The following is a 24,602-nucleotide window of genomic DNA, read 5'->3' as shown; positions in this document are numbered from 1 at the left end:
CTGTAATTGGAAAGCAAAAGACAGGTTACAAATACCTCCCAGGTGCAGTTTTCTTCTCTGCATTCAGGTCGGGACACTCGACAGTGAGAGCAATGAGCAACTGTTTGGAAAGAGCTGTGTTGCAGTGCAGACAGATGTCAGCTAAGACTGAGAGACAGACCACGTGGAATCATAAACTGCTGTCATGATTTACAGTACTGAAGAAGACAACTTGTGCTTGGTTCCTATTCCACCTTCTTGTCCCCCTTTCTGAAGTGACGGAGAGCAAGAAGCTGTGGGAGAAAGCAGGGGATTACGGAAGAGACACTTAGTATTGCTGGGTTTGAAATACACAGGGATTCCTGGTCCAAAAAGGCAAGTACTGAAAAGTGGGATGAATGCTTTCAGCGTTCATATTGGGATTGTTTGATAGGTGAGCATTTGTGCAGTAGAAGAGATGAGTTGGGCACGTGGGTGCGAGAGATGTTTGGAATAGGTCTGAGTGAATTTGGAATTTCCTAGGAATGAGGTGGAATAGCTGTCAGCCTCTTTAAAGTCCTCTGTTCTGGAGAAAGAACCCTTTACGGGTGTCTGAGAAAAGCAGAATGAAGACAACAAATTCTCTACCTGAAATGGGGAACAGAAAAAAAACAGGGAGTGAGAAATGCCTGAAGGACCATCTCTGTCTGTGTTACGTAGGGAGACTGAAAGAAAGGAAAGTAGCAGAGAAGAAAGGCTCAAACCTCTCATGCAGACGGTGACATTGTCACACTTGTGGTTTTGCCATGTTCCTGTCTCGGCAGGTTGAACTGAAGTACAGCATGGGTCCAGGGAATGGAACTGCAGTTACTGAGTTCGTCCTAGACGGCTTCTCAGGGCTCACCCAAAGACTGCAGCTATTTCTCTCTCTGGTCATTCTGCTCATGTACCTGACAACAGTGATCGGGAATGCAACCATCATCTTCCTTGTGTGTGTGGATCACCACCTGCAAACCCCCATGTACTTTTTCATCAGCAATTTGGCCTTCCTGGAAATCTGGTTCACATCCTCCACAAGTATCAAGTTGTTTGTGAACCTGGGTTTTGGAAGGAGAACGATTTCACTAGGCACCTGCTTTGCTCAATCCTATTTCTATTTTGCCCTGGGCTGTACAGAGTTTGTTCTGCTTGTTGTCATGTCCTTTGATCGCTATGTTGCCATCTGCCAACCTTTGCATTATGCTGCCATCATGAAGCCTCAGCTCTGCATCTACTTAGTTGTTGCAGCTTGGGTCATAAGCCTCACACTCTTCAGTTACCGCCTGGTTCTCCTCTATCAGTTGACTTTCTGTGGCTCAAACAAGATCCACCACTTCTTCTGTGACAACTCCCCCTTATTCAAACTGTCCTGCTCTGACACCAGTCTGCTTTGGAAAATAGACTCTGTTTTAGTGTCATTTGTCATCCTGGGTTCCTTATGCTTAACTCTGGCATCCTACATGCGCATCCTTTATTGTATTCTGCATCTTCCAGCAGCCTCTGGGAGGAATAAAGCTTTTACCACATGTTCTTCCCATCTCACCACCTTAGCTATCGTATATGGGAGCTGCATTGCTCTCTATGCATGTCCTTCAGGAGACGTTCCCTTAGAGACCAACAGAACTGTAGCTTTGCTGAACACTGTTTTGTACGCATTCTTAAATCCCTTCATCTACAGTCTTAGAAACAAGACTGTGATACAGGCCCTGAACAAAGCCATCGCCCATGCAACAATGCAGCTTTTCCACTTATTGCGATGCATTTCTGGACAGCGATTCCACTGATCTGCTGTCATACTTCCAATAATATCAGTGCCTGTGTATGGGCCTCCAAATCTGCCTCGACACTGAGCAATGCACTTGTCTGTCCACCGGGGTGGTCTCTACCTTCGTCCGGAACGGGGCTGGTATTGAGGGGCACTTACTGAGCAGAGTGAGTGTCTGAGCTCAGCTGCAGGAGGGATCCACCCTGCACAGCTCTACGTAGAGACTGGATTTTGTCTGGTCGGGAGACAACACGGAGTGACTTTGGTCTCAAGCTTTTATTGGGTACACTGGAGCCATGGGAAATATTCTGATCGAAAGGGTTTAAATCTATCAAGTGTGATTATGCATGAAAATCAAGTATATGTAAGGCAAGAATGGAATTCGGATAGAGAAGAGGGGATTCAGCAACTTCAGAGGACTGTAGGAGAAGAAATTAAAGTAGGATGCTGAATGATTAATGGGAGTATCCATAAAAAAAATCCCAAATTACTGTCTTGACTACTCCTATAGATAAGAACACAAAGATCTGTATTTTCAATGAATTCGACTGTTGGCATAATTTTACTCCAGTGCAGACCGTTAAGGTCGTTTGTCTCTGGGCCTATGATACTATTGGGCTCTCATTCAATTTAAAATAAATACTATAGCTAAGCCTGCCACAACCCAGAATGTATGAGATTGGTCGATATATAATAAGGAATACAGGCCAACAGCAAATGCTGTTCAACCCAGAATGGTCTCTTACAAGTGTTGAACTGCTAATGCAAACTAATATTTCTGAAATTCAACCATCATGCTCTCATTTCCTAAAAACATCCTTCGAGGGTTGGACAACCTGGCTGTGAAAACAAATGCCCTTTGGGGCAGAACACAAAGGGAACTAACTGGAGTGTTAGAGACAGGATTGGGGGTCCTACATGGAATTGACTCAGAAATACTAATGAACAAATTGGCCACTGCAAGTAGTGATTTAACAAAAATAAGACACCCTTTGCAGTCTTCTCTATTAGCTTTAGGAACTAATCAGTGAACGTTATCAAAGTGTTACTGAAGTGGGAAAAGGTGGAGGAACGGGACCATGAATAAGTAGTAAATTCACTCGGTGTGATCCAAGATAACACTTCTTTGGCTCTCAGTTGTCTACAGGCACAATTATGGATGCAATCAGCGGCCGCCTTGATTATAAGAGAAGGTGGTGAAGGTCCTTTCCCCACCGAAATCCAGAAAATTGTTTGGGACATTGCCACTGACAGGGAGAGGGAGCTTCAATGCTGGTGAACTCTGGTAAATTTTACCTATGACCCCATCACTAATACGGCCACAGCCTTTATGTTGACCAAACCTAATGCTTCAATATATGTAATCCACCTCATTATTACATTAGGATTAAACCAGGATAAAACTGTGCTCTGTCCTTCTGAACATAGAACATGGGCACGAATGGTGAACGAGAGATGGTAAACTGTAAATTTAGAGTCTTGCATTAGACAAGAACAAGGATTCATTTGCGAAAGTAATGCAATCGATGCTCAAGACATCTGCCTCGACACTGAGCAATGCACTCGTCACTGTGAGATCCATCCAGATGCTCATCAGAGGACCGTACTGGTATATATGGGCCAGGGTTGTGTGTGTTTGAGAACTGCTTGTACCTCTATGGTAATAGATGAGATAATTATGGATAGTAAGAATCACTCTAATTTCTGTATTTGTAATTTCGTTGGGTGTGACTTTTCTTATTTAGCACCAGTCATATGCCATCAGCTGATAAAATCCAATTAAGCAATGTTTCAGAAATTATCACCTATACCTACTGGAATGAATCTTACATCGGTGAAACAACTAATGCAACTTCAGGATTTGATCGAAATTTGGAAGGAGGTCCAACAAAATGGGAGAAAGACCCTGATAACAGTCCACCATGACACGGAGGAAAGAAATAGGGTCCTAAAAAGTTTAAAAGAAGATGCGAACCATCATTGGTGGGACGTGCTGTTTGGATGGTCCCCTACCACTACTGGCATTCTAAATAAGTTGTGTCACCCCGTTATTGTCCTTTTGATGTTAGTTTTAGTTAGCTTTGTTAGCTTTGTTTTCTCTGCTATGTTATTTGTTTGGAATTGGACAATGCTACAACAACGAACAACTTTGACTTCTATGTCATTCATGAGAATGTGTTAAAAGTAATTTTCAAGCAAAATATCCTCCAATTCCCCTTCAAGAGACAGATGATGCATTTGGCAAATGAATTTGCCCATGTGAAAAGACAGGAGGGAATTGATGAGCAAAAGCATTCGGGGGAGTTGGGAATGCTCACTGGAACTCGTGCTGTTCGTTGGTAAAGGCCTTGAAAGCAGAAAAGCAGATATTATCTTTCACAGAATGGGCCAATCTAAGTTCTAATTGGTCTTTAGCCTTTCTGATTTTATGTCTACAAGATCTCATTTCATGTTTGAAGTCCTCACGCGTTGCCTGCCCCTTCTTCCACAGTTTGAAACTTCTCCCAGTTGCTTGATACTCATCAGCCTCCTTATCCTGGCTGGGTGGTCTATAGCAGAGTCCCACCACGAAATCTGTCTTACTAGGTGCACCTCTGATTTTCACCCACAGACATTCAACCCTCTCATCACTACCAATGAGTTCAAGGCTGCCAAATCTCTCTCTAACAAAGAGGGTTACCCCACCACCTCTCCCTTCTCGCCCGTCCCGCCTGAAGAGTCTGTAGCCATCCACAGCAGCACTCCAGTCATGTGAGTCATCCCACCAGATTTCCATGACAGCAATTACATCATAGTCCTCCTTACAATATCCAGCGCCTCTTGTTTATTGCCCATGCTGTGTGCATTGGTGTAGATGCACTTCAGTTGGGCTGAAGTCAATCCCACTACGCTCCTCAGGAGAACAATCTTAATTCCTAAGCAACTGCCCACTGAATTATTTGACCCTTTTGTGGAGCCATTTGAGGTGCTATTCCTCACTTCCTGTGAGGTGGCAGACCAAGGGTCCTTGCCAGCACACCATCCCTCAGAAACTGTAGCGCCATTCCCAGGATTTTTGATCAAGCCTGATTATCTCCCCTCCCCTTCTCATCTAGATTAAAGCTCTAGTAATGAGCCCTGTTATCTTCTTGGTGAGAAGTCTTCCGCCCGTAGGGGACAGGTGTATCCCATCTTTAGACAGCAAATCTGGTGATTTACCTGTCAACCCATGATCAAAGAACCCAGAGTTCTGCTCCTCACACCAGTTTTGGAGCCAGTTATTTATTTCCCAGCACCTCCTAATCTGGCAGTGCTGTGACCACAGGCAGGGACGGGCAGTGGGCACTTGTGTGACACAGCTGCCTCCAGAACAGCCTTTGCATAAAGAAAGGGAATCTTCTCGGTGCGGTGCCTGAAGACTTAGGTCTTATTCTGGAGTTTCCTTAAAGAACATCCCCAAGGACGTTGCTTGCAGGTGGCAATACCAGTGTACAGATAACAGTGTGGGTGTGTAGCGTTGGGGCCCATTCAAGAATGGTTTTGGTTGGGAAAGACCTTGAGGATCATCAAACCCAACCACCGATCCAGCCCTGCTAAGTCTGCCTCTAGACTATGTGCCCAAGCACAACATCTACTCATCATTGAACACCACCAGGAATGTAGCGATGTGTCCAAAACTGAACAAGGTGCAGCCTCACCAGTGCTGAGCACAGGGGTGTTATAGATACTCAATCAATTGTAATTTCTGCAAAAGATTGCTTTATTCTGTTTATATGGGAAAGCACAGAAGCAAACAGCGCTGGGTGTGCCGGGGAGTCTCCACTCCACCAATAACGCACACCAAAGTCTAAGCTCTTAGTTCCTTTTATATTCTTCTGCAGGTCGATATTGTAGATGTGGCAATTTCTCAAGAGCAGGTTTAAGCCGTTTTTAGGCTCGTTCGTTCCTTTTAAGGCGATTTTCTTTTCTTCTTCTTTACCTTCACTTCTGCACTTGGAGCTCAATTTCTTGCACAACATATGTTTCATGGTCGTTATCAAGTTAACCCGCAAGATGTCCTGCTATTGTTCCATGCCTCCTTAGCAGGTCCTGACCTTTACTCAGGTATCGAATCATCCCAGAAGGCCTTTTTTCCCTATTGTCTCTAACGCTATTTTGCAGGTCGTGCACGAACAGGCATTACACTGCGTTTTCTGGCACGAATTCCATCTATACTCTTCACAATGGCCATTATCATTATCGCCCCCATGAGAAAAGACCACGATGGACGGGAGGATCGAAGGTCATCCTCGGGTGAGTGTCAGGCGCCTCACGATCGTGTAACACACTACGAGAGAGAGAGAGACGGAGCCATATTTGTCCACCCCTTCCGGTCCCAATCAGGTCGTCTACCATCCTGACAACCACCAAAGGACTGTGCTGAACTCACGGGTGGTGTATTTCTGTTTTGATTGCATCGCTTGGGATTTTGTCGGATTGTTATACAGTTAATTGTTCTCAAGTTCTTATTTTCTATTAAATTCTTTAATAGTTCACTAAACTTGTCTTGGGATTGCATTAACTATATAATCCTTATTGTCGACTGTGTGGTTTGGCATACAGCTCAAATTTGTTTAACGCCGTCAGGTGAGACCATAGTAGCAAATTGCATATTAGTTATAACATTTTGAATCAATCGTATAAAACATGGAATAGCACATGCCAAAACCAACATTGTGGCTAATTCACATAACAAATGCAACTAGATTTGTTTTTCCCATAGGCATCCGGGAAGCCAGGAAAACAGGTCAATGTCCCAGCCTTTCCAAGTTTGGACGGGGACGTCTGCTAACTACCGTATTTCGGCTGTAATTTGTTTAACTACTTTGCCATTATTGATCCTTGATCAATTGTCAAATTGATTCCCCAAGAAATAATTAAATCTCTCCCTAATAAATTAAAGTCTGCCTCCTCAACTAATAATAAGTTCACGACACAGATTTTGATTTCTGATTCCATCAATACATTCTTCATGATGGGAACTTTAAAAGGTTCCTCCTTTGCTCCCACCACCACGGCATTTTCCTTACTCAATTGACATCCTTTTGGTAATTTTGGAATGGTAGATTTCTCGGCTCCGATGTCTACTAGGAAGATGACTTCTTCCCCCTGGGGACCTATCCATCATTTTATCAAGGGCTCTGATGATGGTGTTGTCCCCAGGATGTAGAGCCCCTGACGCCCTTAATCCTCCTGAAACATTTTCTCGTCCTGCATTTTCTTTTTGCATTTTCGTTTAAGATGACCTTCCTTTCCACAATAATAACATTCAAGGCCTTCTCCTTTGGTGGCCCTATAATTTCGTGGCTTTTCTCCTCTGAAGAGGCTCCCTCCAGGTTTAATCTTAGGCCTGTGGTGTTGTGTATTCCTTTGTGTTTCTCTAACAGTGGCCACGAATATCTTTGCCTTTGCTTTTTCCTTTTCTTCATCACGTCGTACATAAACCTTTTGAGCCTCCCGAAGGAGGTCCTGTAGACCCCTATCTTGCCACCCGTCTAGCTTCTCCAACTTTTTCCGAATATCCTCCCAGGATCTAGCCACAAACTGAGTTTTTAATAGAGCCTCCCCGATTGGGCAGTTGCGATTTACTCCAGAATACATTTGGAGGCTCTTCCTTAATTTTTCCAACAAGTCAGTGGGAGATTCATCTCTCCCCTGATGTTCCCCAAAGGCCTTCACTATATTTTGTCCCCTGGGAACCGCCTCCCTAATGCCTTGAATACTCATTTCCCCTAAATCCAACATGTTTTGCCTATCATGTACCTTTTGATGATTCCAATTGGGGTTTTGATTTGGCCATTTCTTCTCCCCTGGCAGACCCTGATGATGTCATCTTTCCCAATTTTGCATACCTGCTTGCCTTATCATTTCCCTCTCCTCCGTAGTAAACAATATACTTAAAACTGACTGAATTTCATCCCATGTAGAGGTATTGGGTCCCAAAAATCGGTCTAATTTTTCAGAGACCCCCAAGGGGTGGTCTAACAGTTGCCCTATTTCCTTTTTAAATGTTCTTACATCCCCTGTATTGAGGGGAACTGCTACAAATCCTATTCTCTCAACATTTCCTTCCAGAGGAACTTCGCGTAAAGGGTGGAGTTCCTTTGGTGGTTCCTCCTCTCTTCTGGTCCTACTTCTAGTTCGCAAAGCAGGGGGTGACTGTGGGGGGCGCTGTAGGACCTCCATTATCCGGAGTGGGGAGTTCCACCCTCTCTTCCCCTTGGTTTCATCTGGGGGTAGTAAATTATCTAAAACATCCCGATCTTTTTTGTCCTTCTTTTTCTCTCTTAAGGGGTACAATGACATCCTCGTTGGGGACCCTTGCCATAAAGCAGCATAGTCACTTTCCTCCTGGCTGAATGGTTCCTTCCCATTTACATATAGATTCAAAGCCTGACAAATCCAATCATCAAAAGACCCGAAAATTGGCCAAAACAAATGGTCAGGCGTTATTTCCTCCCTGGTCCAAACTTCCATACAGTAATGGACCATTTTCTCCTCACTCTTCTCCTTCCGGGATGGCCGTTCATCCCAGTGTTTGAACATTAACCCCAGTGGACTGTCTGAGGGTATTTCTGGTAACTTGCTCCCAATCTGTTTCCGAGGACCTCTCTGTGGGCCCTTCCCAGGCCTAGGGAATTTACCTTTCCTTTGCCCCATCTCCGCCGTGTGACTCCTTTCACCCTTTTTCACTCACTTCCTTCCTTCGGTGACCAGGTCCCTCGTGGGAGACTGGAAATGCACCTAGAAGAGGTCCACACTCACTTCATAACCCTGTTGTGTCTCAAGCACGCACACTTTGGCTGTTCACCCAACTCAACGGTACTTACAGTCCGACGTTCCTGTCCTGAATTCGTGCACAAGAATTATGGGTACAAATTTGGCTGCAGCGATTTTGTAGGGAGCTCAAACTTTGCTTCCAGCTTTCCTCTATTCAGGGTTGATATCGGCAAGGTATCTACCAGAATCGTTCCTTCACCAGGCCACGGTTAGTGGGGCACCCCCTGAACAAAGGAACATCTCCGGCAACCCAAGCTGATATCCCAGATGAGCCCCCATTTTTGTTATAGATACTTAATCATTCGTAGTTTTGGCAAAAGATTGCTTTATTCTGTTTATATGGGAAAGCACAGAAGCAAACAGCGCTGGGTGTGCCGGGGAGTCTCCGCTCCACCAATGACGCACACCTACGTCTAAACTCTTAGTTCTTTTTATATTCTTCTGCAGGTCGATATTGTTGATGTGGCAATTTCTCAAGAGTAGGTTTAAGCTCTTTTCAGGTTTGTTAGTTCCTTTTAAGGCGATTTCCCTTTCTTCTTCCTTACCTTCCCTTCTGCACTTTGAGCTCTGTTTCTGGCACAACATGGTTTTCATGGTCGTTATCAAATTAATCCGCAAAAAGTCCTGCTATTGTGCCATGCATCCCTAGGAGATCCTGACCTTTACTCAGGCTCCCAATCATCCCAGCAGGCATTTTCCCTATTTTCTGTAACACTATTTTGCAGGTCGTGCACCAACAGGCATTACACTGCGTTTTCTGGCATGAATTCCATCGATACTCTTCACACTGGCCACACTATTCCTTGTTCCGGCCAAGATGCTACTGGCCCTCTTGGCCACCTGGGCACATTGCTGGATCAAGTTCAGCCCCAATCTGAGGGCACTGAGATGCGCACTCCTGAACTTGTATGTACAGAAGACCCTTTATTATAAAAGCAGCTGCTTTTAGACAACTCTGCTAAATACAACTTTTATACAGCTCTGCGTGGGGTTGTTGTGACCCAAATGCAGGACTCTGTACTTGGCATTGTTAAACCTCATGCAATTGCCCATGGCCTTTTACCCGACTGCTCTATAACTCTTCTATGGCCCAACTCGTCCTTGAACCAACCCTTCTATAACCAAATCCTTCCGAAATACAAATGAACTCTCACACTTCTATGACTCGCCTCTTCCATGGCTCATATTCTATCACCCTTTTATGACCTGAAGCTTCTATGAGCAGAGACTTCTTTGACCCTACTCTGCTGTGAGACTTCTTTGAGCCACCACTTCTATGAACCTTCCAAAACTGAACTCCTCTATGACCTGACTGCTTTGCAACTGCATGGAGCTGTGTGTGAGACACTTGGCATCTCACGTAACTCTACAGACCTGTCTTTGGAATTACATGGAATAACAGCTCCAAATTTCATTCAGCAATGTGATAATGTTCACAACACCATCATTGTAGGCAAAGCCAGATCTGCCTCTCCATGGCATGGGCATGAGGGCTTGGTCTTTCTGCTTCATCAAGCAAACCCAGGCTTTTCTCAGCATCACAGCAGCACCTTTGCCTGCAATCATGGCCTCCAACTCACTGCTCCAAGGAGTCCCTGAGGAGGCTTTGTCAGGAACAATCCTCGCTGAGACCAATTAATAATTCAGGGCACTCTGAGTTCTACTCTTGACTTGTTGAGAGGTTTCTTCAGTCTCCTCTAAGGAGCTGAGGTTTGTCTCAGCAGTGAATATACCCTGGGTCTCATTAAAATCCAGAAAGCCTTAACGACCTCTTTCTCTCCTGAAGTTTCCTCCAGGCCTTCAAGCCTTTCTCCTCACCTCCCCAGTGCCACCATTGCTCCCATTGCCCCCCTGGCTTTGCATCCCTTTCCCTTCCACCATACTTCCCTGCACTCCAGAGCTGAGGGTTCCAGCTCCATTGCACCATCTCCCCCTCTTCTCCTTACAGACCTGGCTGCACGCAGGCACAGGGGAATAAGAACACGTGGGTATGAACTGGAGAGGGGCAGATTTAGGCTGGACATTAGGAAGAGTTTCTTCACTATGAGAGTGGTGAGACACTGGAACATGTTGCCCAGGGCGGTTGTGGATGCCCCATCCCTGGAGGTGTTCAAGGCCGGGTTGGATGGGGCATTGGGCAGCCTGAGCCAGTGGGATGTCCCTGCCCATGGCAGGGGGTTGGAACTGGATGGGATGATCTTTAAGGTCCCTTCCAGCCCAAACTATTCTATGATTCTATGAAGAAAAGCAAAGCTGATAAAGTTTCATAATCAATCAACCCCCTCCTCACCCACAGGCTCAGCACAAGGGTCTCTGATGAGGGGCTGCCTTCTACAAGGGACAGTCTGATGAGAAATGTTGAGATAGACACAAAAAAAGGCAGAGATCAACAGAATTAAAGCCTTGGCTGAAGAGACACTCAGAGTGCTGAGAGACGGGCAAGCGCTGAACTCCATGGAGCTCAAAGCAGCAGCTGCGGAGGGGAGAGTTCTCCCAATGAACAGAAATCAGATGTGGATTTCTGGAGAAGGGCTTTAAATTCCAACGGAGATGTCTGATGTAAGGAAGAGGGATGCAAGTGCCAGTTGGCCAAAACGGTGGGGTTGGAAGGGAGGAGCAAGGCTGTCCATGCAGGGTCAGACTCGAGGCACTGCTTTTCCACGCTGCCCAGACCTCCTACGGAGACATGCTGAGCCATTATCAATTAGAAAATGCTGCCATCATAATGCCCTTACCTGAAAATAATGAAAAATAATCCTGAAAAATGAAAATAAACTTCCTTTTATTAAATGTTGACACAAATCTCTTCTTCACCTGGACTCTTAAAACTTTTCTAATTAATTGTACAAGTTCTGAAGATGTGAAGAAAATTGCAGTAGAGACAAAGCTCATTGGGGTTTTCTGTGCTTTTGGGAGCCTCGTGGTGTATTTAACGCTGTGAACCTCAGTGCTGAGAGGAGAGAGAAGAGAACTCTCAAGGACAATACGTCAGAAGCAAACCCCAACGTGTCTCGGAGTCTTAATTGGCCCAAGGAAGGACAATTACTGACAAAGGTTGCGCAGGGACTCCTCGGAGCAGGGGACCGGAGGCCATGGCTGCAGGCAGACAAAGGCGCTGTGCAGGCAGCTGTAGTGCTGAGAAAAGCCGGGGTTTGCTGTATGAAACAGAAAGGCAAAGTCCTGACCCAGCCCTGGGAATGCAGATGTGTCCATCACCCATGGGTCTCCTCCCTCTCTGTGGATGATGGGATGGGACAGTCCCTGAACCACCCAGGGGATTAAGGAATTAAGTGCTCTGTCTCACTGCTTCCAACCCACCACCTCCTCCTCTCCTCCCCTCGCATTTTGAATCGTCCTGACTTTGGAGTCATCTGCTCTCTTCCTTTCTGTCTCTAAAACCGACTGCAAAGATGAAGGGAAAACACCAGTCTTTATTGCACGTATTTTTCTTGTGCTTCCTTCTGTGAGATATGTCTATTGGTTCTATAAACATAATGACTTAATGAAGCAGAGATTTGGGGCTGGAACGGTGAGTTTCATCTACCTCACTGCGGGCGCCTTTGAGAACCTGTTTTCCCCAGACTCCCTTCAGAGTCAGCAGGGGCAAGAGAAAACTCCAGAGGTGAGGTCCTCCCAGTCTGTAATTGGAAAGCAAAAGACAGGTTACAAATACCTCCCAGGTGCAATTTTCTTCTCTGCATTCAGGTCGGGACACTCGACAGTGAGAGCAATGAGCAACTGTTTGGAAAGAGCTGTGTTGCAGTGCAGACAGATGTCAGCTAAGACTGAGAGACAGACCACGTGGAATCATAAACTGCTGTCATGATTTACAGTACTGAAGAAGACAACTTGTGCTTGGTTCCTATTCCACCTTCTTGTCCCCCTTTCTGAAGTAACGGAGAGCAAGAAGCTGTGGGAGAAAGCAGGGGATTACGGAAGAGACACTTAGTATTGCTGGGTTTGAAATACACAGGGATTCCTGGTCCAAAAAGGCAAGTACTGAAAAGTGGGATGAATGCTTTCAGCGTTCATATTGGGATTGTTTGATAGGTGAGCATTTGTGCAGTAGAAGAGATGAGTTGGGCACGTGGGTGCGAGAGATGTTTGGAATAGGTCTGAGTGAATTTGGAATTTCCTAGGAATGAGGTGGAATAGCTGTCAGCCTCTTTAAAGTCCTCTGTTCTGGAGAAAGAACCCTTTACGGGTGTCTGAGAAAAGTAGAATGAAGACAACAAATTCTCTACCTGAAATGGGGGACTGAAGTACAGCATGGGTCCAGGGAATGGAACTGCAGTTACTGAGTTCGTCCTAGACGGCTTCTCAGGGCTCACCCAAAGACTGCAGCTATTTCTCTCTCTGGTCATTCTGCTCATGTACCTGACAACAGTGATCGGGAATGCAACCATCATCTTCCTTGTGTGTGTGGATCACCACCTGCAAACCCCTATGTACTTTTTCATCAGCAATTTGGCCTTCCTGGAAATCTGGTTCACATCCTCCACAAGTATCAAGTTGTTTGTGATCCTGGGTTTTGGAAGGAGAACGATTTCACTAGGCACCTGCTTTGCTCAATCCTATTTCTATTTTGCCCTGGGCTGTACAGAATTTGTTCTGCTTGTTGTCATGTCCTTTGATCGCTATGTTGCTATCTGCCAACCTTTGCATTATGCTGCCATCATGAAGCCTCAGCTCTGCATCTACTTAGTTGTTGCAGCTTGGGTCATAAGCCTCACACTCTTCAGTTACCGCCTGGTTCTCCTCTATCAGTTGACTTTCTGTGGCTCAAACAAGATCCACCATTTCTTCTGTGACAACTCCCCCTTATTCAAACTGTCCTGCTCTGACACCAGTCTGCTTTGGAAAACAGACTCTGTTTTAGCATCATTTGTCATCCTGGGTTCCTTATGTTTAACTCTGGCATCCTACATGCGCATCCTTTATTGTATACTGAACCTTCCAGCAGCTTCTTGGAGGAATAAAGCTTTTACCACATGTTCTTCCCATTTCACCACCTTAGCTATCGCCTATGGGAGCTGCATTGCTCTCTATGCATGTCCTTCAGGAGGTGTTCAGTTAAGGACCAACAGAATTGTAGCTTTGCTGAACACTGTTCTGTACCCATTCTTAAATCCCTTCATCTACAGTCTTAGAAACAAGACTGTGATACAGGCCCTGAACAAAGCCATCGCCCATGCAACAATGCAGCTTTTCCACTTATTGCGATGCATTTCTGGACAGCGATTCCACTGATCTGCTGTCATACTTCCAATAATATCAGTGCCTCCAAATACAGCTGCCTCAGCTTTATGTTCTTGTCGGATTGTGTTAGGATAAATGATAAAAATCTCATCTGCACACACAAAGGACAATGTGAAATCCCAAGTTATCGGCTGCTGAGGAATGAATGTCTTGTCCCAGCTTCTTCCAGGGATGCCCTGGGAGAGCCATCAGCCCCATTGTCCATTGAGATGAGTCCTTGAAAGCAGCTCTCTGGATCTCTATTTGGACTAAGGGTGTTGTTGCCTACGTCTGCAGGACACATTATGGGATGCAGGACAAGACCATTTTTGGATTGCACGGGACTTCTTTTGTGAAGTTGATGGGAGGACCTCACAAGTGCAATCTGTTGCGTCTTTTAATCAGATTTAATTTCTAACTCTTTGCTGCACGAGTGAATCTCTCTCTCACTGTGAATGTGTGAGCACGAGGCTGTGCGGGCAGTAACTGGAGCAGGACCGTATGTCACTGGTGACAGCGACTGAGGGACTGGAGTGACTGCAGTTAAGAGTATGTGTCTGTGCGTGTGTGACTGGGGTGGTCTCTGCCTTCGTCCGGAATGGGGCTGCAGCCGCTGAGGCTGGTATTGAGGGGCACTTACTGAGCAGAGTGAGTGCCTGAGCTCAGCTGCAGGAGGGATCCATCCTGCACAGCCATACGTAGAGACTGGATTTTGTGGTTTGAGCTAAGGCATAACCACTTTTCTCATTTCAGCTTAGTCTCATTTGAGTAACTTCGTTTCCTGGAAGTTCACTGCATTTGTTTCAGACAGGGTTTGTCTCTGGCAGTGATCACACAAGGCACTGGGATGCACAAAGGCCATTGCTTGTGCTTCTTCCTCCAGAAACCAAGGCCATCCTCAGGCTGGTAGAGCCATAAGTGAGATCAGCAAAAAAGGATATCACCTGCAGGGAGGGACGGACAGGACAGGAGACCCCAAAATGACCAACAGAGGATTCCATCCTATATACTCCTCACTTGAGATAAAACTAGAGTTCACTAGGGTCACATTCTCTTCTTTGATGGCAGACTTCTGGTGAGGACCTCGACTGTCTCTTTGCCCCTGATCCCACACCCATGTATTCCTGAATCCAGTTCCTGAGTCCTCCCTCCCAGTACTCACCCTTTTCCCATTCCTTCTCTGCAGCATCTGTGGTGAGGGCATACGATCTGGGGATTATGTGTATGTAAAGTCTTTTGCAGAGAGGACTCTGGGAAGGACCATTCCAGGTGCTCCTTATCTCCTTCACAGCAATCAAAATCAAGGAGCAGAGCCCATGGATCCATCGCACCCGACTGAAAAAGGCACATAAATCTCCATGAAGGATCACGCGAGTCCAACCAGGAAAATGATTTTGATGTCAGTTTTAGTTAGTTTTGTTAGCTTTGTTTTCTCTGCTATGTTATTTGTTTGGAATTGGACAATGCTACAACAACGAACAACTTTGACTTCTATGTCATTCATGAGAATGTGTTAAAAGTAATTTTCAAGCAAAATATCCTCCAATTCCCCTTCAAGAGACAGATGATGCATTTGGCAAATGAATTTGCCCATGTTAAAAGACAGGAGGGAATTGATGAGCAATAGCAGATGGGGGAGTTGGGAATGCTCACTGGAACTCGTGCTGTTCGTTGGTAAAGGCCTTGAAAGCAGATCAGGGGAGCTGGCTTGCAGAAGTTCACTGATAACAGGGCATGGGAATGTGGGCCCCAGCAGAACGCTGACTGCATCTTCTTCAGTGGTCTCAGAAGGGGACTGCACCTGCGCACACTTCGAGGAGAAAAAATTCATCCTGAGGAAGGCTGTTGATTTCATCCCCGAGACCTCGGCCCATGACCACCCGGAGGCACTACGCGGGTGCAAGACTGGAACAAACCTTCCAGAACTAATTATAATACGGAGTGGGGAAAAGTTATGAATATGTAGTAGGCACTTATAACTGTGCATGTCTTTACTCTGTCAGTAGCTGTTTGTTAAGTTACGCGGTGTGCAAGCGAGGAGGAGAATCCCCTTGCACCCCAGTGCTGGGAATAAACATATTTGCTTTAGAACTCAGTTTTGGGTTATAGGGTCTGAAATCCACAGAACACTCAATGTCTTACAGTGAGGGGCCCAAAACTGAACACAGTATTCAAGGTGCGGCCTCACCAGTGCAGAGTACAGGAAGAGATTCCCGTCCCTCGACCTCCTGGCCACACTGTTTCAGATAAAAGCCGAGATGCTATTGGCTTTCTTGGCTACCTCGACACACTGCTGGCTCATGTTCAGTCAGCTGTTGACCAACACCCCCAGGTCTCTCCCTGCCAGGCAGCTTTCCAGCCATTCTTCCCCAAACCTGCAGCACTGCACGGGATTTTTGTGTCCCAGCACAGGATTCTGCGCTTGGCCTTGTTGAACTTCATGCCATTGGCCTCAGCCCATCAATCCATCCTGTTCAGGTCCCTCTGCAGAGCCTCCCTACCCTCAAGCATATTAATACTTCCTCCCAGTTTAGTGTCATCCGCAAACTTGCTAAGGGCACACTTGATGCCCTCATCCAGGTCACTGCCATTGAACAGGACTGGACCCAGCACTGAGCCCTGGCGAACACCAGTTGTGACGGGCCTCCACCTGGAGTTAACTCCATTGACCACCACTCTTTGGGCCTGCCATCCAGCCAGTTTTTAACCCAGCAGACGGTATGCCTGTCCAGGCCAGGGATAGCGTTTCTCAAGGAAGATACTATGAGAAACTGTGTCAAAGGCTTTACTAATCCAGGTACACTACACCCACAGCCATCCAGCCACCATCCTCATCCATCAAGGGGTCGCCTTGTCATAGAAGGTGATCAGGTTAGTTGGGCAGGACCTGCGTTTTGTAAACCCACGCTGAGTGGGCCTGATCACCAGGTTGTCCTGTAGATGCTGTGAGATGGCACCAAATATGACCTACTCCATGACCTTGCCCGGAACTGAGGGCAGACTGACAGGCCTGTAGTTTCCTGGATCCTCTCTCCAGCCCTTCTGGTAAAGGGATCTAACATCTGTCAGCCTCCAGTCCAATGGAAATTCCCCAGTCAGCCAGGACTGCTGGTAGATGATGGAAACAAGTTTTCACCCAGCTCCCTTAATACTCTTCAGTGAATCCCATCCAGCCCCATTGACTTCCAAATATCTAATTGGCTGAGCAGGTCTCCAACCATTTCCTCTTGGCTCAAGGAAGCTTTGTTCTGCACTTTCTCCCTGTGTATTGGTTTGTGAGGCTGAGTATCCAGGAAGTATCTCCCCATACTATTAAAGACTGGGGCAAAGAAGGCATGAAGCACCTCAGCCTTCTCCTCATCCTTTGTCACTGTGGAGATTCTGCTTGGTCCTTCTTTTATTATTAATATATTTGTACAAGGATTTTTGATTATCTTTCGCAGAATGGGCCAATCTAAGTTCTAATTGGTCTTCAGCCTTTCTGATTTTATCTCTACAAGATCTCATTTCATGTTCGTAGTCCTCACGCGTTCCCTGCCCCTTCTTCCAGAGTCTGTATATTTTCCTCTTTTTCCCAGTTTCCATCCAGAGCTCTTTACTCAGCCAGGCTCGTTTTCTTCCCTGCAGGCTCATTTTCCAGCACACGGGGATGGCTTGCTCCTGTGCTTCCAGGAATTCCTTCTTAAAGAACATCCAGCCCTCGTGAGCTCCTTTGCCCTTAAGGACTGTCTTCCATTGAACTTGATTGAGCAGCTTTCTGAACAGACCAAAGTCTGCCCTCCAGAAGTCCGATGTGGCCGTTCCACCACCCCTCTGCCTTGCTTCTCCTAGAACTGAGAATTCTACCATCTCATGATCGCTATGTCTCAGGCGTCCTCCACCTGTCACATCTCCCACAAGTCCTTCTCTGTTCACAAACAGCAGGTCCAGCACGGCACCTTCCCTTGTCAGCTCGCTCACCAATTGTGTCTGGAAGTCTTGCACACACTCCAGAAACCTCCTAGACTGTTTCCTCTTTGCTTTTTCTTCCAGCAGACATCTGGTAAGTTGAATTCTCCCACAAGGACAAGGGATCCTGAAACTTCTCCCAGTTGCTTGATACTCACCAGCCTCCTTATCCTGGCTGGGTGGTCTATAGCAGACTCCCACCACGAAATCTGTCTTACTAGGTGCACCTCTGATTTTCACCCACAGACATTCAACCCTCTCATCACCACCAATGAGTTCAAGGCTGTCAAAACTCTCTCTAACAAAGAGGGTTACCCCACCACCTCTCCCTTCTCACCTGTCCCACCAGAAGAGTCTGTATCCATCCACAGCAGCACTCCAGTTCTGTGAGTCATCCCACCACATTTCCATGAGAGCAATTACATCACAGTCCTCCTTACAATATCCAGCGCCTCTTGTTTATTGCCCATGCTGTGTGCATTGGTGTAGACGCACTTCAGTTGGGCTGAAGTCAATCCCACTACGCTCCTAAGGAGAACAATCTTAATTCCTAAGCAACTGCCCACTGAATTATTTGACCCTTTTGTGGAGCCATTTGAGGTGCTATTCCTCACTTCCTGTGAGGTGGCAGACCAAGGGTCCTTGCCAGCACACCATCCCCCAGAAACTGTAGTGCCATTCCCAGGCTTTTTGATCAAGCCTGATTATCTCCCCTCCCCTTCTCATCTAGATTAAAGCTCTAGTAATGAGCCCTGTTATCTTCTTGGTGAGTAGTCTTCCGCCCGTAGGGGACAGGTGTAACACATCTTTAGACAGCAAATCTGGTGATTTACCTGTCAACCCATGATCAAAGAACCCAGAGTTCTGCTCCTCACACCAGTTTTGGAGCCAGTTATTTATTTCCCAGCACCTCCTAATCTTTCCGTCATCATTGTCAGTAGCTGGAATGATAGGGGAGAAAACAATTTGTTCCCCTAAACATTTCACCATACATCCCAAGGCCCTAAAATCCCTTTTATTTACTCTCCATTTTTTTCGTTGAGATCACATTATTACCTAATTGGAAGATCACCAATGGATAAGAATCCGTGGCCTGAGCAGGGTTGGTAGTTTTCTCACTACATCTTTAACTGAAGCCACAGAGGAAGAATCTATAGTACAATGTTCTATTCGCGATTTGCAGTTTGCAATGAAAGCGCTCCCGGGAGAAAGAGCTAACGAGCAGCAGCATTCCGTGCTAGCAGTTCCCCTTAGCTGCTATTGCTGAACGTTTCCAATTTGGCAGCGGAGCATATTCCAGTCGCGTCTGATCAATCTATACTGAGGCAAACTTATCTACACGTTGTGCGCTTTGCAGAGACAGCTCTGCCAGAGAGGGGATTTGTAGAAGCATTTTGTTTTAACAAAGTCTACAATGTCCTTGAAGGACTATAAATGGTGCAGTGAAGTGGAAACAACCGATAGCAGCATTAGACTATGGCTGTATGCCCAGAAGCTGAGAGGGAGGTGTAAGTTAGAGAAGTATAAATCATAATAACTTAGGGGAAAACCACGTAAAATATGCAAAGCTAAGTAACCAAGTAAGGACTTGATCCAGGCGTGTGGGCTGTAGCAACTGACCAATAGTAGTATACACTTATACACGTCAATAGCTGTCTGTAACCAATCAAATGATGCCAAGTTTTAGATGTAACATAAAATTGGGTTTATAAGGAGCTCTCTAAGAGCAATAAAGGTCTTCGATCCAAGATATCGGAGGCCGTGCCGTCAATCTCCTCAAACGGTGACCCCGACAGTCACACGACACAGCAAGAGAGTCGCTGATCTGGGGATCTAAGAGACTCTGGAAAGGATAGTGCACAGGGGAAGACATCTCAGCTGAACGATCGTCTTGCCGGCTGGACCGAGCAGACAAAGAAGAAGAAAAGCCCTGGTGCCCAAAACCACCTGTTCCATGAGATTCAGGTGAGCAGCTGAGAAACTACATAGATGGGGGCCAATATGCTGACAGACGAGAAAGCAATAGTAAAGATGTTTAAACATATTTTGAAAAGGAAAGGAGCTCAGTATGAAGAACATAAATTAGAATTGTTGTTAGCCTGGCTAAGAAGCAATAATATGCCCGCGGAATCCCTGAGCGTTTTTGATATCGGTACTTGGATGGAGGCAGGCGAAAAATTGTTTGAGGGTGCCTCCAAGGGAGATCTGAACGCAAGTCGAGTTTTAACAGCGTGGCGCTTAGTATTGGACACAGGAACAGACTTGTGGGCCATAAAACCAATGGCCATCTCTGCGCGAAATGCTCTGTTTGAAAACAGCAACCAACAGGAAACCGTAGAGCCAAAGTGCGCCACAGATTGGGGTGGTGGAGCGGTACCGCCATCCAGTGATCAGATTAAGGAACCAACCTATAAGGATGTGTCTGCAAAGCGAGATTGAACCTGGTGGTGAGGAGGATTATAAGGACAAAATATCATTATCGGACTGTAAAGAGCAAGGAAATAAAAGGGGACAAGCTCAAACATCCAATCAGCTATCCCCAACAGCGAGGCCACCACTGGCGGCCCCCGAGGAAAATAGAAAGGGAGAGTCCATTAGAGAACGCTGGAGAAAAATAAAATTCGAAGCATTAAAGGAGGAGGGGGAAATGCTTAACGTGTTCCCAGTGATCATTACCCCAGCACAAGCAAATCAATATCGTGCATTTGAGTGGCAGCTCGTTAAGGAACTGTGTAGGGCGGCAACGCAAAATGGGCTCCAGGCCCCATTCACACAAACATTATTAGAAAACATAATGACAGGTCAATTAATCACTCCCTTTGATGCCTCACAATTAGCTTCAATGATTTTAACACCTACACAAAAACTGTTGTGGCAGGACCGGTGGCTCGAATTTTGTGAAGTCAAGGCAATAGAACACCTCGGGAGGCAACCAGGTGACCCGTTATTCGGGGTAGGCATGCAGCATTCTATGGGAACTGGCCCATTTCCTGACCCTCAGGCACAAGCTAGGATGCTGCCTGAAATATTGAGAGATTCAGCACAATTAGCACTCAAGGCATTTGCAACATTACCCGAGGCCGGAAAGCCACCGGTATGTCTTACTAATATCAAGCAAAAGCCTGGAGAACCATATATGACATTCATAGATGGGCTGAGAGAGGCCATAGATAAAGCAATCGAACCCCCAGAAGCAAGACAGTCGTCAGTGTTAAAATTAGCCATAGAAAATGCGAATGTTGATTGTAAAAAGGTTTTGATTGTGCTACCAAGAAATTCAATGCTTGTAGAGATGATGGATGCAGCCAATAGGGTAGGGAGCATGGAACAACAGGCCGATGTATTGGCTGGAGCATTTGCTGCCGCTTTAAAACCATGGCAACCTAAAAGGTGTTCTACACGTGGCCAACGGGGCCATCTGAGCTCCCAATGCAGAAATCGAAATGTTAAAGAGTGCACAGGCTTAAGGCACAAATGGGCACCAGGACTCTGTCCAAAATGTCATAAGGGACCACATTTTGCTAACCATTGTTGATGGAGATTTGACCGGGCTGGTCACCCCATCGATCAGCAGGGAAACCAGAGGAACAGCGTGAATCAGGGGTGCGCCCGGACGCAAATACCCATGAAGGTGCCAAATCAACTGCCAGCGTCGGACAGCCGTGACAACAATCAGGATGTTTGGATCAGCTCGTCGCAAAGACTCGAGGAAGTGCCGGAGTGGATGTCATAACAACTGAATCGGTAACATAGACAACATCAAAGGTACACAAAATACCACTTAATGCCCATGGCCCCCTTGGACATGATTTGAGTGCTTTATTATTAGGACGTTCTAGTACCACTGCGCAGGGTGGTTTTGTTCTACCTGAAGTAATTGACAGTGATTATGTTGGCATAATTCAGGCCATGGTCTGGACTCCGAGTCCACCGGTATCCATAGAATCAAGAACACGTTTGGCACAATTGATACCCTTTGCAAACAAAGCCCTCCGGCATGAGAAAAAAGAAAGAGGTAGCGGAGGGTTTGGCTCAACAGGACAGGGAAAAAAGATAATGTGGGCATTGGAAATACAAAATACAAAACCAAAAATGAAAGTGACATTAATTTTGAAGAATTGTGAGGTGTATCAAGAAATGTGAGTCGACACAGGAGCTGATGTAACGGTCATTGCGGAAAAGGAATGGTCTGAAGAATGGCCAGTGGTTATACCACATGGTGCCCCAGTTGGCATAGGGGGCAACACCACATCTAAAATGAGCAAAAACATAATCGCAGTAAAAATGCCGGATGGGTTGTTATGCTGGACTAAACCCTACATTGCAAACATACCCATGAACCTCATGGGCAGAGACTTATTAGGACAGTTGAAGTGTGTATTGTCAACAAATTCAGAACAGCATTTTTAATCTTGGCCGCTGATGAGCGACCACTGCTCAACTTAAGGTGGAAAACAGAGAAACTAATTTGGGTAGATCAGTGGCCACTGGTGAAGGAAAAGGTCACCATACTACAACAGTTGGTACAGGAACAGCTGAATGCAGGATACATTAAGGAATCTACCAGTCCTTGGAACACGCCAGTATTTGTTATACCCAAGAAATAAGGGAAATGGAGATTGTTACATGACTTGCATCGAATCAATGAGGTTTTAGAAGACACGGGTCCAGTACAAACAGCATTACCATCCCCAACCATAATTCCAAAAGGGTGGAAAATTTTAATAATAGATTTGAAGGACTGTTTTTTCACAATCCCGATACATCCTGAGGATAGTGAAAAATTTGCATTTTCAGTTCCTGTTGTAAATAAAGAGGGACCGATGAGACGTTATCAATGGGCAGTATTGCCTTGAGGGATGAAGAACTCACCAACGACATGTCACATATTTGTGGATAAGGCCTTGAGACCTTTCAGAGAAAAACACAAGGAACTGTTGGTATATCATTATATGGACGATATATTGACAGCTGGCCAAGATTTAGAAGGAATAAAAACAGAACTATGTCAAATATTAAGTGAAAGCAAACTCCGGGTGGCACCAGAAAAGGTGCAAGAGAAAGCACCGTGGCAATATTTGAGGTGGAAAATTTTAGACCAGAGCATTATACCTCAAAAGGTAACAATTCGAGTCCAAATCCAAACACTTAATGATGTGCAAAAGCTTGTCGGAAATATTAATTGGATAAGGAATCTACTAGGAATTGACAATCAAACTTTACAACCCTTGTTTGAATTATTGAGAGGAGATTCAAAATTAACAGCCCCCAGAAATTGGACAAAGGAAGCAGAAAAGGCATTGCAAGAAATTGAAAACTTGATTAATGAGAGACAAGCACATCGCATAGTGTATGGGCAACCAATTAATTTGTTGATTATAAACAATGAAGTACAACCCATAGGAATAATAATGCAATGGCTAAAGGAAGAAACAGACAGGGAAAGATTAAAATTGTTAGAGTGGCAATTTTTGCCACACCAGCCACACAAGTCTGTCCTTACTCGGCCAGAAATGTTTGCCAAATTAATTATGAAAGGTAGAAATAGAATACTAGAATTTTTTATTCTGTCCAGGGGCAGAATAACCTCCCTGGACCTGCTGGTCACACCGTTTCTGATACCGAGATGCCTTCTTGGCCACCTGGGCACACAAGAGTGTTCCTAGGGGGTGTCTAGAGGGATTCTGGGGGACCCTACAGGGGTTCTGAAGGCACTAGAGGAGTCCTGGGGGTACTAGATGGGGTCTGGGGGCTGCTAGATAGGTCCAGAGGGCTCTAGAGAGGTCATGGGATCACTAGAGGTTTCCTTGGGGTCCTACAGGAGTCCTGGGGGTACTAGAGAGATCCTGGGGATCCCTAGTGGGTTTCTGGGGGGTTATTGAGTGGTCCTGGTAGTCCTAGACAGGTCCTGGGGTCTGTAAAGGGCTCTTGGGAGTCCTAGAGTGTCTGGAGGGGTCCAGAGCGATCCTGTGGGTCCCTAGAGATATCCTGGGGGGGCTTTAGAGGCCTCCTGGTGTTCCCCAGAGGGGTCCCTGGGGTCGCTAAAGGAGCCCTGTGGAATCCTAGAAGGATCTTGGAGGTCATTAGATGGATATTGGGGGTTGCTAGATGGATTCTGGAGGACCCTAGAGGGGTCCTTGGGATTACTATGGGGGTCTTGGGGGTCCTAGAGAGATTCTGGGAGTTCCTAGAGGGACCTTGGGATTTCCAGAGGTGTCTTGGGGTCCTAGAGAGGTTCTGGAGGTTTCTACAGGGGTCCGTAAAGGGCTCGTAGAGGGCTCTTAGGGGTCCGAGAGGGATACTGGGAGTCCTAGAGGGGATCTCGGGGGTCCTAGGGGAGCCCTAGGCGTTCTATAGGCACTAGAGGGGTCCTGGGGGTCCCTGGAGGAATTTGGGAGGGGATCCCAGAGGGAACCTGGGGGATCCTAGAGAGGTCCTGAGGGTTACTTAAGGGGTCCTGGATGGGTCCTGGGATCCCTGGAAGGGTCCTGGGGCTCCCTAGAGGGTTCCTGGGGATTCTTTGAGGGGTCCTGGAGGGGTCCAAGAAGGGTCCTTGAGGCTGCTAGAGGGATCCGGGGGAGGGGAGGGGGGTTCTAGAGGGGTCCTGGAATCAATAGATGTTTCCAGGGGGTCCTAGAGGGATCTTGGGGATCCCTAGTGGGTTTCTAGGGGTTTCTAGAGCTAAGGCTCTCGTCCCCCATGTCAGCCTGGGGATGGAACCCTGTACTTCATGTCCCCATCAGAGATAGAGCCCCATCCCTCTTGCCCCCTCCCAGGGATGGAGCCCTGTCCCCCATGTCCCCTCCAGGGATGCAGCTCCATTCCTCATGTCCCCTCTAAGGATGGAGATCCATCC

General features: G+C 46.3%; 2 protein-coding genes across 2 annotated transcripts; both read left to right on the top strand.

The window, feature by feature from the left end:
- Positions 1-621: 621 nt before the first annotated feature.
- Positions 622-1,781, top strand: LOC104068221 (olfactory receptor 49). Its single transcript, XM_009571070.2, has one exon. The coding sequence runs from the start codon at positions 765-767 to the stop codon at positions 1,779-1,781; it is 1,017 nt and encodes a 338-aa protein (XP_009569365.2). The 5' UTR covers positions 622-764.
- A 10,491-nt stretch (positions 1,782-12,272) lies between these two features.
- LOC128849214 (olfactory receptor 49-like) lies at positions 12,273-14,967 on the top strand. Its single transcript, XM_054049735.1, has one exon. The coding sequence runs from the start codon at positions 12,830-12,832 to the stop codon at positions 13,808-13,810; it is 981 nt and encodes a 326-aa protein (XP_053905710.1). The 5' UTR covers positions 12,273-12,829; the 3' UTR covers positions 13,811-14,967.
- The last annotated feature ends 9,635 nt before the right edge of the window (positions 14,968-24,602 follow it).

The sequence above is a fragment of the Cuculus canorus genome, chromosome 26, assembly GCF_017976375.1.
Source record: "Cuculus canorus isolate bCucCan1 chromosome 26, bCucCan1.pri, whole genome shotgun sequence".
In the NCBI taxonomy this organism is placed as follows: Eukaryota; Metazoa; Chordata; class Aves; order Cuculiformes; family Cuculidae; genus Cuculus; species Cuculus canorus.
This window is presented reverse-complemented; position numbering and strand designations above follow the sequence as displayed.